Genomic DNA, 14,239 nt, shown 5'->3' with positions numbered 1-14,239 from the left:
GTAGAGGTTGATATCACCGCTGCCACGACGACGCCCGCACGCAGACGCATCAGCACTGCCCGCACACCGTGAGCCTGCCCGACCCGCTCACAGCCCGCATACCATCGATCTGGCGCGCACGCTGGAAGACGATCGCTCCCCCGTCGCCTCGCCCAGCTTCGCCTGCCAGTCTCCGAGGCAGATAACGACAGCGCCGACGGAGGCACGCTTCCTTGCTTTTCTCGCCCGCCTCTACCGGCCGCCCTAACACCGTCTCTGCGCGCTGCCTACCTACTTCCTCACACATCACCTGAGAGCGTGTTTGCACGTGGCGTCATCGCTCCGAGACATCCTGGGAAGCCGCCAGGGCTACCATCGGCTCGTGCTTTCACTTTCCAACCCAACCCGCCGCCGCCGCTTCCCCAGGCTGTGAGACAGGACACCACTGCTCTCACCAGACATACACACACCCCATACTCCTCTCCACACGCTCGCTTAGTCCGCAACCCCCATCATGGGTAACCAGCAGTCGAGCGGCAAGGACAAGAAGGGCGAGAAGGGCGGTGCCGACGGCGTACCTCTCGGTCGCGAGTACTACCGCTCTTTCGAGCGATCCGACACCAAAGACTCTACCCGCTCCCTTCGCAACTCATTGCGCAACAAGATCCCCGGCACTGGCAAATCCGACAGCCCACGGAACTCTATTGCCGCCCTCAACGACCCCAACGGAAAAGCTGACAAGTCAGATGTAGCTTCCACCAAATCAAAAGGCTCGCGACGGGGCTCGGTCGCTTCGGCTTCAGCGACCGCTCCCGCAGAAGTAACTCCGGAAGCCGCTGATAAGGCTGAATCAGACCAAGACGAACCGCAAGCGCCGCCCTCACCTGTTCACGGCGCAACACTCGGAACGGGACATGAAGGAGTGAGCAAGGCACAGAAAACCGGCGAAGTCGACCACGTCTCGGACGTTCCGCCGACGGGAGCAGCACAGCCCTTGGCCTCTGCTCAGCCGGGAGAGTCAATTCTACAGAAGAAAGACCAGCCCATCCCCAGGCTTCCAGAGCCCCCCGCGCCCACTGATGGTTCAGGCTCCCCCATGGAGCTCACCGCGCTCAAGACCATGGACCTTGACGACATGATCCAGCGACTCTTGGATGCAGCTTATGCTGGAAAAGTCACCAAGACGGTCAGCTTGAAGAACGCTGAAATCTTCGCCATCTGCTCTGCTGCCCGCGAAGTCTTCCTGAGTCAGCCCGCACTGCTCGAGCTCGCTCCCCCTGTCAAGATTGTTGGCGACATCCATGGCCAATACACCGATTTGATCCGCATGTTCGAGATGTGCGGATTCCCTCCCAACTCGAACTACCTATTCCTCGGCGACTACGTAGACCGCGGCAAACAGAGCCTCGAAACTATCCTACTCTTGCTCTGCTATAAGCTCAAGTTCCCCGAGAACTTCTTCCTCCTCCGCGGCAACCACGAATGCGCCAACGTTACACGTGTATACGGCTTCTACGATGAATGCAAGAGGAGATGCAATATCAAAGTATGGAAGGCTTTCGTGGATACATTCAACACACTCCCTATTGCAGCTATTGTTGCGCAGAAGATTTTCTGTGTTCACGGTGGGCTGTCTCCAAGCTTGTCGCATATGGATGACATTAGACAAATCGCGCGACCTACCGATGTACCCGACTATGGCTTGCTGAACGACCTCTTGTGGAGTGATCCTGCGGATATGGAGAATGATTGGGAGTCCAACGAAAGAGGCGTTAGTTATTGTTTTGGAAAGAAGGTCATCATGGAGTTCCTCGCAAGGCATGACTTCGACCTTGTTTGCAGAGCACACATGGTGGTAGAGGATGGCTATGAGTTCTTTACTGATCGAGTGTTGGTCACTGTGTTTTCAGCTCCAAACGTAAGCAATGTTTTATACCCCACAGTCACACTCCTGCTGACACTTCCCAGTACTGTGGCGAATTCGACAACTGGGGCGCCGTTATGTCGGTTTCGGGAGAACTGCTTTGCAGTTTCGAACTTCTCAAACCACTCGATTCGAGCGCGCTCAAGAGCCACATCAAGAAGAGCAGGAACAAGCGTCAAAGCATGCTCAACTCACCAGTACGTATCGTAACTGAGCTTACTGAATTCTTGTTTAATTCAGGGCTATCTATTGCATTTATAGCAGGACTGACTTTGGCTTGTAGCCCGCACACTACGCACCTCAAAGTTACTAACCTTGTACTTTGGTGTAGGATGTCCAAGACATTCCCTCCCCTGGATCTCCGATCATCGCGAAGACGGCAACGATACAACACGAGGAAGATGTCCAGGAGCCCTCGGATGCTGTGGAGACAACGGGCGAATCGATGAGACGAGGTCTATCCCAGAGACTGCGACGCGTACGGAGGAGGCCTGGACTAGAACAGCTGGGCAGCCAAGACGATGGTGCTGCCACAACAATCCCACGGAACCATGGGCACAAAAGAGCGAATACGTGGGCAAACGAGTGGAGCCATTCCCCCACGCTACCCACGAGCCGTAGCGCACCACTGCTTTTGCAACGTAGACTACAGACTGACGCGGGGACCGCGGATGCAGAGAAACGAAAACAGAAACTTGAAGAACAGCGAGCCTTATGGGAATCAACCCTTCCTCGGATCATGTCCGACCACGTTGGTTATTTCTCCACTGGATATCATCTCGATTACGTGCATCCTGAGGAGACGCCACCGCCGCCGTAAAAATATTCGTGTCCGGCTGTCGTTCGGGAACCTGTCTTGGTCACCTAGATCTTATCGGCCAGTCCCACGCCACAACGCTACTTGCTTCTTTTCAAAGACACCACGCAGCTTTTTCGATATTCTCATCTCTTTACTTTACTTCACTTTATTTGTTTGCGCATTGACAGGCGTCGGCGTACAGTGGCATGCTGCATTGCAGACTTATGGACTACCAGATTACGACTGCTTGGATCGAAATGTATATTTTCTCTGTATGCTCTGGTTGCGACAGTGACAGGTGTTGATAGCATACTGATGGCATACCACCGTCTTTTGAGTAATATTATTCTCAACACTACCACATCAAGCTTCTTTGTCAGTGAAAATGATAACTAGACATATGCTGCCGACGTGAACATGACTGGGATCACTGTTCTATTCCGAAGCTGGACTAGGTGGTAGATCTCCTGTCGCCCAGTGACTGGGACTACTTCCCATCACATACTCCATGGTGCCTCCGTTCTCAAAGACATCTTCCCAAGCCACCCATGCCTTGTCCCACGTCTCGCCATTGACCTTCAGACTCTGCACATATGGCGCGGTATTCCGATCGCCGCCATCACTGAAAGCAGTCGTAACAGTAAGTTTCTTCCCGTTCCCAAGATCAAGCGTAAGTTCTGAGAACCATGGGGAGAGAATGAGAAAAGTTGTCTGGCCCGTCACTGGGTATAGACCGATCATCTGCCACTACATGCACTGTTAGCCATCGTCTCCAGCAGCTATCAAGATAAGACTGAAAAGATGACTTACGAGCAAATTTGCCTCCATAGCCCCGGCGTCAGAATTTCCAGGCAAACCCATAACCCCCGCATTATACAAGTCTGATACACCCCTACTCCGCTCAACACTTCTCCACTGCTCCCCCTTGACGAAATTATAAAGATACGGCGTAGTAAAACTAGGTTCATTCCCGGCGTCAAAGAAGCCCAACTCGAAGATCTTGTTCAAACGATCTACAAACCGCTCGTTGCCGCCTACTTTCTTTATCAACTCGGCGACGTCGTGGATAGCATTCATACTGTAGATCCAACTATTGTCTTCATAGTACGCGTCGGGCCAGTAGCAGCCGCCGCAATCAGCAGGGTCTTGTTGAACGAAATCGCCGTTTGCGAGGCGCGGGACGAGGAAACCGGTGTGGTTGTAGGAGGAAGCATTGGGGTCCCACTGGTTACGCCAGTTGCGGGAGCGGTTTAGATAGGTTTCTGCTTCGGATGTTTTACCTAGACCTGCGGCAACGACGTGGAGGCCGTAGTCGTTGGTTGAGTATTCCACGGCACGCGATACGGCGCGGGTGAAAGCTGGTGTTATGTATCCGTATTCGAGCCAATCTGGGAGTGCGCCGCGGCCCTCCTTCGTCGAGGAATCAGGCGCTTGAGGGTCGAAGTTGTTGGGTGGAACGACTTCAGCATCGGTGCGCATGGCGGCGAAACCATCGTCCCAGTTTATCGCGCCCCGGACGCCTTTGATGTAGGCGTCTGCGAGCACGTTGTCGGCGTTTGAACCGCCTTGTACGCGGCCGTTGTAGTTTGAAGACCGCGCGTCGGGTAAGAAGCCGTCGTGGCGCCAGACGTCGATTAGAGAGCGGAGGAACTCTTCGTAGGCGGTGGGTTGCAGGATGTGGAAGAGGGAGGTGTGGCAGCGGTGCGTGTCCCAGAAAGTGAAGATGTCGTCGTAGTAGGGTTCGGTGGAGTTCCAAGATGGGTTTTCGCCGGTTCGGTTCGAGGGGATGAGGAAGGCGCCGTAGAGGGAGCTGTAGATGAGAGAGAGATCGGAGGTGTCGAAGGAGGAGGTTTGCACTTTGCTGAGGATTTCGTTGTTCCATCTGTTCTTTGCGCGGGAGACGAGGGTGGTGAGTGAGGTGTCTGGGGAGATTTCTTCGAGGTTTGTACAAGCCTGAGAGGTAGAGAGGAAGGAGATGCCGACTCGGGATGTTATTTCTGGTTCGTTGAATGTGAAGACACCGCCAAGACGGGCACTTCCTGATACCGAAGCGTCTGATGCATTGGCACCTCCGTTAAAAGTCCTTGATCGTACAGGCTGCTTGCTGAACCGGCCACAGAAATAGATTGTCCAATCTGGTGATAGGTTCCAGCCGTTGTTATAGATACCAGAGCCTTCATAGTGCCCATCTTCTTCGATACTGAAGCTACCACCCGAGTAGTGTTGCTCCCACCCAAGGCCCCTGAAACTGGGAAGTACGTGCGAGACATCGACTACAATGGACGACGCCGTGCCGTTTGGAAAAGAGTAAGTGTAAAGCCCGGCATGTTCGGTCGCGCCTAGTTCTACTGTGATCCCATTTGCCAGCGAACTCTTGTAGTAGCCAAGACTCCCTTGATCTGGCGATGCTCGTGGTTGGGACAGATCTGCAAGGGGATCCGGCACCTCACCGACCACTGACATCTGACTTACGACGCCGTACTTTGGCGCTCCTCCTGTCCCAGACTCGTGCATCATACTGAAGCCGAAAATGTTGCCCTCGGGGAGGTACCCAGAGTACGCGTCGGTATTCATGAACTGAACGTCAGGTCCAAGCTTGACCATCGCGAAGGGTGCAGCCACGACCCCAGGAAATCTATTTCCTCCGCCCTGGGTTCCTTGACTGATAGCTGTGAGTGCAGTACAGATAGCATGGAATCTGCTACTTACAAGACATTGACATGTTTGCTGTAATCAAGTTGTGCCTGCACACATCCGGTTGAGATTAGTATGGAAAAAGTACAAATGCCTGTGAAGAAAGACGATCTCGTAGGAGACGACATCTCTGCAGTCGCAAAGTAGAATATGCCAAACACAAGGTAAAGGTGGCGCTTTAAACAAAGAAGTGAACAGTACGCGATAGTGTGGCGCTCGGTGTGTTGCTAAGTATGGGTCACCACCATGCCAGCGTTCTCGGTACCGCCAAATCAGTACTCAACGACGCGTTTTTCAGGGAGTATGAATTCCAATGAATGATTACTGCCTTTGCGTGGACGTATGGCGCAGTCTCTGGTGTGGCTCAACTGTGGCTAACACGTGCCGTGGGTGCCGTGTATGCCGAGCGGTCCGGACGGGTCAAGTAATATAGGGGGCTGAGACAATGAGGGTAGTGATAGCACTGGACTGAGGGGGGCTCAAACTCAAATATAAGGCATGCATCTCGCCATCTACCAGGCAATGTATGCTGTACCATTAATGTTGGGGCGCTGTAACGAGAGGGCCTGCTGACCAATGAGAGCCCATGATCCCAACATGTGAGCGACAAGTCGCCAATGTGTTATCGACACCTGCAGCACCGCTTAGACAAACAGGCATGTCTGACGTAGATTTCCGCTTGAAAGCCTTGTAGATGATGCAAAGTTCCCGTTCTGCTGTGATATCGAGTGGCAGATGGTCAGTTTCACCGCTATCATTCGACGTAGATGGGCCGAATGCGACTAATCAACATACGGGATGACTGAACGCATCAGGACATGTAATTCGGTCCCGCGACGGTAATGAATCTGTGTGTTCGTGCCCGAAGAGGGGTTCTTGACAGGGCTGCGCTGGCAAACATCTCAGTCTTTTGACCAAACCTCGAGGTTCCGGACAACAGGATTTCTGCCACCCCGTGTGATGATCCAAACGACATCCTCATCGCTATCGTTGATCTCTTGATGCTCTGCATACGCTGGTATGAGTGCAAAATCTCCTGGTGCTAGCTCTTGTCTTTTATTGCCGTTCGTTCCGCTGACTAGGGCGCCATGACCCTTCGCGGCGTACACGATGGTGTCTGCCAAGATTTCAGGTACTACTCGTACAATATTACGAAATCGCCCGAGCGCGCATCAAGGGGGACACGGGTGCAATACAGGATGTACCCTCATCGCCATGGTGGTGGATCGCAGAAGCTGTATGAGGTTTTGCGATCATTACTGTCATCGTCAGTAGTCGAAGTGTTAGTGACAACATCAGCCCTACCTGTTCCACAGATCTGGTCCGACATGTCCACAATTGCGGGCATGCGCATCATGCCATCAGTTTGGGGACCATCTGGGGCTTGGATCTCAGACCCCTTCTTTACCTGGACTTGTCGAGACATCCTGTATTATGCATGCGTTGAGTTATGAATGGGAGGTGAGAAGTTGTCTCCATGGCTGAACTTGAATGCTCATCGAGTTCTTGAAGGCGACGAAGAATGACGCGGTCGTGATGCGGAGACCCCACGAAACGCGTTGGAAGGACGCGCCATAGCTTCGTCGGGACTCCTCGCTCGACGACCTGGGGCGTCCCCTGCGCTTTGACTAGGTGTCAGAGTAACCCATGCGACGGCTCGCTGAGCATCTGAATGTCAGCCTCTTCTGTTCGGCATGTGAAGACTGAGATGTCGACACGTGAGCGTCCCAATGCGGCATACCTCGGCATTTGCGCGTATGACGTGAAGCTCCAAACAGCAAGTCACCCGGTCCGTGACGGCAACAACCAATTGCAGCGCTCGCATTCCAACGCACGAGATCATCAGACAGCGGCTTGCTGCACTCCAGAACGCGCTATGTGCGGCCGACTTTCAGCAGCTGGCGGGTTCCCCGGATTGCCTTGGCGTGGAGTAGTTCCTGGCATGTGAAGACGTCCCGAAACTTGCTAAGCCTCTTATAAGTCAGTAAGGGCTGTCCTGTGATTAGCGACACCTCATCACTCTGCTCTCCTTACTACAACTACCCCTCTTACGTGTTGACACTTACCAACATGTCGAAACGCTTCTCAACCGCTGATGTCGCGTCGCACAAGACAGCAAGCGACCTGTGGATCATCGTAGATGAGGATGTCTATGATCTCACGAACTTCCAGGAGGAGCACCCAGGAGGCAAGAAGAGTATGTCCAAACTCGATGCACAAACATGATTCGCGAAGCTGACAGTCGCAAGTCCTCCAACGCGTCGCCGGAAAGGACGCCTCGAAGCAGTTCTGGAAGTACCACAATGACAGCATCCTTAAGAAGTACCAGAAGCAGCTACAAGTCGGATCGCTAGACAGCAAAGCCGCGCCTCCAGCTCCTCCTGCTACTGCTGCGCCCGAGCAGAAGAAGGCGCCGAAGAAGGATGTGGTCAAGCCAGAGGCCAACTCCGGTGTTATTGCGCCACAGCCAACCGAGGCTGCCGCTGAGGACTCCGAGCCTTTCGATGCCTACGGCGACCTCATCCCATACGCAGACCCGTCGTGGTACCAAACAGTATGTCGGTCTACACATCACGCATTGGCATCGCTAACACCAGATCCAGTACCACTCTCCCTACTACAACGATACCCACGTAGCCCTCCGCGATGAAGTCCGCCAATGGGTCGAGGAGAAACTCATGCCCAACGTCACCGAATGGGACGAAGCGAAGAAGGTGCCCGACGAGATCTTCCAGGAAATGGGCGAGCGCGGATACCTCGCTGGTATGCTCGGCATGCACTTCCCTACAGAATACACAGACAAGCGGGTCCAATGTGTGCCGACAGAGAAGTGGGATCACTTCCACGAGATGATCATCACCGATGAGCTGTCAAGGACAGGCAGCGGTGGTCTCGTCTGGGGCCTGATCGGAGGATACGGAATTGGTGGACCTCCTCTGTTCAAGTTCGGCAAGAAGGAGCTCGTTCAGCGCATTGGACCAGACCTATTGAGCGGAAAGAAGAGGATCTGTCTCGCCATCACCGAGCCTGGTGAGTTTCCCCATCCTGTCCTCGATATGGCTCAATCAATTACTAACTGCAACAGATGCCGGTAGCGACGTCGCGAACCTGACCTGCGAAGCCAAGCTCTCCGAAGACGGCAAACACTACATCGTAAACGGCGAGAAGAAGTGGATCACCAACGGTATCTGGTCCGACTACTTCACAACCGCTGTCCGCACTGGCGGAGAGGGCATGAACGGTGTGTCAGTGCTCCTGATCGAGCGCAGCGCCGGTGGTGTCTCCACTCGCAAGATGGACTGCCAAGGTGTATGGAGCAGCGGCACTACCTACGTTACCTTCGAGGACGTCAAGGTCCCCGTCGAGAACCTCATTGGCAAAGAGAACCAGGGCTTCAAGGTCGTCATGACAAACTTCAACCACGAGCGCATCGGCATCATCATCCAATGTCTGCGCTTCGCCCGTGTCTGCTACGAGGAGAGCGTAAAGTACGCACACAAGCGCAGGACTTTCGGCAAGCGTCTCATCGACCACCCTGTCATTCGCCTCAAGCTCGCGCATATGGCACGTCAGATCGAGGCAAGCTACAACTGGATGGAGAACCTCATCTACCAGTGCCAGAAGATGGACGAGATGGAGGCTATGCTGAAGCTTGGTGGTGCTATTGCCAGTTTGAAGGCGCAAAGTACCACCACATTCGAGTTCTGTGCTAGGGAAGCAAGTCAGATCTTCGGTGGTCTGAGTTACAGCCGTGGTGGACAAGGCGCGAAGGTTGAGAGACTGTATAGGGATGTCAGGGCTTATGCTATCCCTGGTGGATCGGAGGAGATCATGCTTGACTTGAGTATCAGGCAGGCGCTGCGGGTGCACAAGGTGCTGGGTATGAAGCTGTAAATTGCTTCAGCGTCATGTTATTTGTATCAATACCATACATCTTTTTCTGTCACGAGTCTTGTTGCCGTTCTGTCTTGTGAATGTTGAAAAAAAAATGAGGAAATACATTCATGAGCCGCGCGTGATGTGCACGTGGCGGGGAAATGAATTTGATCCTCCAGGGCTGACCTCCCAGCTCCATCATCGCGAGACCACGACGCGTCGCCGCAACTAGACAGCTTATTTGCGACTCCACTTAGTAGCAACCACGTACTGTTGCAATCATTTAAGCTGCATGTACATCTCAATTGAGGTCATTCGAGTCATGTCGCCAGCTTCGAGTTCAGGGTGTTTACCCCCGCGGAAGCCCCACCAGTTACAGCTTCATCTACGGCAGTTACTGCCCAGCTGCCGACAATATGTTCGATACAACCTGTGACCGCATCAAGATTACAACCCATGACCTTACTGGTGGTCTCACAGAGGCAAAGGATCCCACTACGCCATCCCTAGGGATCTGGTCAAGTGTTCTGATATTAGATTTTATCCATACAAAGGATAGATGGCAGATGTGCAGGGTGCAGCGACCCCACGTGTATGCGGAAGGCTCAGTAATCCTATGTATCGACAAGCCGATCAGGTGTTCAGCCGCAGCACAATAGGCAGCCCTTGTTGTAGCACTCGAACTGTTTCCATATGCCGACCTCACGGCGGTCCTCGTAGCTGCACAAGATGCGGGGTACGAAACAATACACTTGGAATCCGGGACAGAGAGAAACCAAACCCAATCTATGGTCATCTCTAGATCTTGGAAGGCAACAGATCATGTATCATCGAGATGAAGGCCAATTAACATGTCAACAGGGAGTGCATCCCGATTCGTATCTGATGAACGCGCGAGAGGTTGCTATAAAGCATAGAAAAAAGCGTTGAAGAATACGCAGTACGTTATAACATAGCTCCAACACAATCAGAGAGCACGTCGTCTTCACTACAACTACGATCACATCAATCATCAACATGGCTCCGGTAACCGAAGTACCCCGAAGGGTCGAGTGGAACGGAAAGCAGGTTCCGGTCTACCCTATGGAGACGATCGACTTCTCCGCGATCCTTTCGCAAGAGCCCGCTGAGCTTGAGAAGCTTCTTGAGTGCTGCAAGAAAGAAGGATTCTTCTACTTGGACCTCAACAATGTCGATGGACGTCGATTCATCGATGACCACCAGGAGTTGTTGAAGGCCATGCACCGCTTCTTCGAGTCTCCTATTGAGATCAAGAACGAGTATGGACTTATCGCTCCTCACCTTGGGTGAGTTCCAAAGCCCAGCATACCTCAATATCCATGCAAGTACTAAAATTTCTCAGATACGAACCTGTTGGCTCACGCAACGGTTCGCTGGAAGGCAAGCGAGACGGCTACGAGATGGTCAAGATCTCTCGCGATGAGATCCAACGCGAGTCACCCCACATTCCCCGCAACATCAAGAACAGCTCCGATCTCAAGGTCATCGAGAACGCCATCTCGGGAAACAACATCATGGGTAAGGCCATTTTGGCAGCTCTGTCAACAGCGTTCGGCCTCACGGGTGGTGCGCGCTTCGAGAACCTACACCGCAACCACCGCCCTTCCACGAGCACATTGTCTATGATGCACTACATCCCTTCGCACCCAGTCAAGGACGGCAACGTCGGCCACCAGAAGCACACCGACATCAGCTCACTGACAGTACTCTTCACCGAGCAGTGGGGCCTCCAGATCCGCCCACCAGGCAGCAAAGAGTTTGGCTTCGTGGAGCCCAGGAAGGGCCAAGCCATCATCAACGTCGGCGACTCTCTTCGCTTCGCCAGCGGCCACACTTTCCAGTCTTGCATCCACCGTGTTGTGCCATACGACTACACCGAGCATCGCTACTCGGTTGCATACTTCCTTCGCGCTGAGGACGAGACCATGTTCCAGGACAGCGAGGGTCGCTACGTCACCTCGCGTCAGTGGCATGACGAGAAGTTCCTGGCTTTCCTTGCATCGCCTGCGGATCAGGCGGCTGCTCCGAGCTCTTTGCTCTTGGGTGGCATGCAGGAAGATGAGACTGATGTTTACGGTCTTCCTCAGGCGAAGCCTGTCGCTGTTGACGCGAAGAACTCTGGTGTTGAAGTGAGTGCTGTGGAAGTCAGTGCTTAGTAGCACCTCTGGTCGATGTGATGTCTTGTTGAAGGGTCTTCCCTGTAGCTTCAAATAAATTGTATATAGCTAGCAACACGTTCTGCGTAAGAATGCTCGTAAACCTGCTACCCTTGTCTTCCACTAACTTCAAATCACTTACGTATGATACTGCATATCTGACCAGAATATCATGTGTAGCGTTACATCATACCTTGTTTGCCGATGAGCGCTACTGCCATAAAGATGAATAGGTCCTCAATACCCCACAGAATATAATGAGGACATAAAGTGCATCGACCGGGATCGAACTAGAACTAACCTGGATGTTGGCTAAACCGGTACATTTGCCGCCACTTGGCACTATATGTACATTCCACGACCTGGGTAACCCTTCGTCATCAGCACCTCCTTATGGTTCATGGAATTAACGACGATGCTGTTCATTTTGGCTTTGCTTTACTCTAGAAAAGTTCTTGCATGCGACAAAGAACATCACTACCGACACCATGATCGCCATTTGCAACGGCGTGATACGTCCCCCATATTCCCTCCAATGTTGACGCCAAACGAAGAGATTTTGGTCTCATCCTTCGATAACACGTCTATAGCGTCATGGTCAAGCTACTATTGTAACAGCAAACTCCTCACTTTTGCTATCAATAGTAAGTTTACTGATTGACGCAGCGCATGAACGAAACCTCGCCGGCGAAAGTGACGCGGTTCCGAAATGGACTGCTGAGCGATGGGCTGAACATGGCTTCGAAACTAGGCTAGATAGTTATCGTACGTCTCTCGCAGTATTCAGCTTAACACACCGACTGATCAGAGAGGAAGACGTCTACCTTGACTACCCAGTCCACCGAGCTTTGTCGCTTGACTATGGCAACGGTAGCATGTACCACGCAACTCTCGAAGAAGAAGTAATTGATGAAGAGGAAACAACGGGTGATGCTGACAGGGTTCCTGCATTCCATGGGTATTCCGGTTCAGGTAACGCATCGGCCGAGTACGTCTACGTCGGTACGTGTTACTCGTATTAAATTATTTTCGATGCTAAACGTACCAGGCCGAGGTTCCCAAGAAGACTTCAAACGTCTTCTTGCCCTCAACATCACGCTTCAAGGCAAAATCGCCCTCGCGAAATACGGCGGCCCATTTCGCGGTCTCAAAGTGAAGAACGCACAAGCCTTTGGTATGATCGGTGCTGTGATCTTCACAGATCCCGGGGACGACAGAAACATGACAGCCAAGAACTACGACACGTACCCGGACGGACCAGCAAGAAATCCAACGAGCATTCAAAAAGGTAGTGTCATGGATTTGAGCACGTATCCCGGAGATCCGACAACACCTGGATACCCATCTAAAGAGGGCGTAGAGCGGAAGGAAAAGAAGACTGTGCCTACAATCCCGAGTTTGCCGATTTCGTGGATTGAAGCGAAACCATTGTTGGTCGCGCTGAATGGTCATGGTGTTGATGCAAAGACTGCGGATCGACCGAATTGGGTAGGTGGAATCGATGGGGTTGAGTACAGTTCCGGGCCGTCAAAAGCTGTGCTATCGATGAGCAATATGATGAGGGGCGAGACCAATTGGATCCACAACGCGATTGGTATTATCAACGGTACGAACGAGGACGAGGTTGTTATCGTTGGAAATCATCATGATTCTTGGATGATCGGCGGAGCAGGCAAGTCGGGAACGCAAGCCGCGAGGTTGTACAAGACTAACGTCCACAGCGGATCCGCATTCGGGCTCCGCGATTCTCATTGAGTTGGCTCAAGCAATCGGTGCTCTGGTGAAGACGGGTTGGAAGCCAAAGCGAACCATCGTGCTATGCAGCTGGGATGCTGAGGAATACGGTCTAGTCGGAAGGTGAGCCATCAAGTCGGAACGACGATGAGCACTCCAGCTAAAAGAAGTCATAGCACCGAGTGGGTCGAAGAATACCTACCCTGGTTGAAATCCTCCGCAGTATCCTACCTGAACATCGATGTTGGCATAGCAGGCACCATCCCAGATTTCGGTGCCACCCCCGATCTCCACGCCCTCACCACGTTCACAGCGCGAAAGGTCATCTGGCCGCATGGCGCAAACCGCACCCTATATGACGAATGGGAGGAAATGACTGGCGAGATTGATACTCTAGGTGCACAGAGTGACTATACGGCTTTCGTACATGGCGTGGGCATCTCCGCTATTGATATGGGCACCACACGAGCGTCACTCGACCCGATTTATCATACGCATTCGAACTTCGATTCCTACCACTGGATGACTAAATTTGCGGATCCGGGGTTCGTGATGCACAAGGCAATCGGCCAGTTCTTGACCTTAATGTTGTATCGCTTGGTTGACGAAGAGGTTGTACCGCTTGAGCCCGCGAATTATGGGGTCGAGATGCGGGCGTGGCTCCATGACTTGAGGGGTGTCATTGGGACTGCGAACGCGACAACCTCAGTAATTGTAGAAGAGCTTGAGAGTGCAGTTGCGACATTCGAGGATTCGGCACAGCAGTTCAATGCTGCTCGGGACATGGCCGTGAGTTCAAACAGTTCGCTTCTGGTCAGACAGCTCAACCACAAGGCGCGCGATTTTGGGCGCGGGTTCGTCAGCCAGGGCGGACTTCCAGGCAGAGAGTTCTATCGGCATCTTGTCTTTGCTCCTGGGATCGATACTGGTTATGCGCCTGTTACATATCCTGGAGTGACAGAGGCTGTTGCTGCGGGCAATTTTACTCTGGCAGGGGAGTTTATCGGGAGGACGGCAAAGGCGATCTTGGCTGCGGCAGCTATTCTCACACCGTAG

General features: G+C 52.9%; 5 protein-coding genes across 5 annotated transcripts; 4 read left to right on the top strand and 1 right to left on the bottom strand.

Annotated features, from left to right (window-relative positions):
- Window positions 1-493: 493 nt before the first annotated feature.
- On the top strand, window positions 494-2,723 carry J4E84_003101 (uncharacterized protein; the record flags this gene model as incomplete). The annotated part of the gene is made up of 3 exons (XM_049385719.1): window positions 494-1,897; window positions 1,948-2,100; window positions 2,235-2,723. The coding sequence occupies 3 exons, from the start codon at window positions 494-496 to the stop codon at window positions 2,721-2,723; spliced, it is 2,046 nt and encodes a 681-aa protein (XP_049246596.1).
- Window positions 2,724-3,137: 414 nt separating this feature from the next.
- Window positions 3,138-5,306, bottom strand: J4E84_003100 (uncharacterized protein; the record flags this gene model as incomplete). The annotated part of the gene is made up of 2 exons (XM_049385718.1): window positions 3,138-3,449; window positions 3,513-5,306. The coding sequence occupies 2 exons, from the start codon at window positions 5,304-5,306 to the stop codon at window positions 3,138-3,140; spliced, it is 2,106 nt and encodes a 701-aa protein (XP_049246595.1).
- Window positions 5,307-7,466: 2,160 nt separating this feature from the next.
- Window positions 7,467-9,290, top strand: J4E84_003099 (uncharacterized protein; the record flags this gene model as incomplete). Its single annotated transcript, XM_049385717.1, has 4 exons — window positions 7,467-7,593; window positions 7,646-7,950; window positions 8,000-8,426; window positions 8,482-9,290. The coding sequence occupies 4 exons, from the start codon at window positions 7,467-7,469 to the stop codon at window positions 9,288-9,290; spliced, it is 1,668 nt and encodes a 555-aa protein (XP_049246594.1).
- Window positions 9,291-10,289: 999 nt separating this feature from the next.
- Window positions 10,290-11,449, top strand: J4E84_003098 (uncharacterized protein; the record flags this gene model as incomplete). Its single annotated transcript, XM_049385716.1, has 2 exons — window positions 10,290-10,579; window positions 10,636-11,449. The coding sequence occupies 2 exons, from the start codon at window positions 10,290-10,292 to the stop codon at window positions 11,447-11,449; spliced, it is 1,104 nt and encodes a 367-aa protein (XP_049246593.1).
- Window positions 11,450-11,984: 535 nt separating this feature from the next.
- On the top strand, window positions 11,985-14,239 carry J4E84_003097 (uncharacterized protein; the record flags this gene model as incomplete). The annotated part of the gene is made up of 6 exons (XM_049385715.1): window positions 11,985-12,060; window positions 12,116-12,214; window positions 12,266-12,451; window positions 12,498-13,121; window positions 13,171-13,306; window positions 13,360-14,239. 6 exons carry the CDS (start codon window positions 11,985-11,987, stop codon window positions 14,237-14,239), a joined length of 2,001 nt encoding a protein of 666 aa, XP_049246592.1.

Source organism: Alternaria hordeiaustralica (assembly GCF_023758085.1).
Source record: "Alternaria hordeiaustralica strain BMP 2776 chromosome Unknown scaffold_4, whole genome shotgun sequence".
In the NCBI taxonomy this organism is placed as follows: domain Eukaryota; kingdom Fungi; phylum Ascomycota; class Dothideomycetes; order Pleosporales; family Pleosporaceae; genus Alternaria; species Alternaria hordeiaustralica.
Note: the sequence above shows the minus strand (reverse complement) of the source record. Positions and strands in the feature narration are given on the sequence as shown.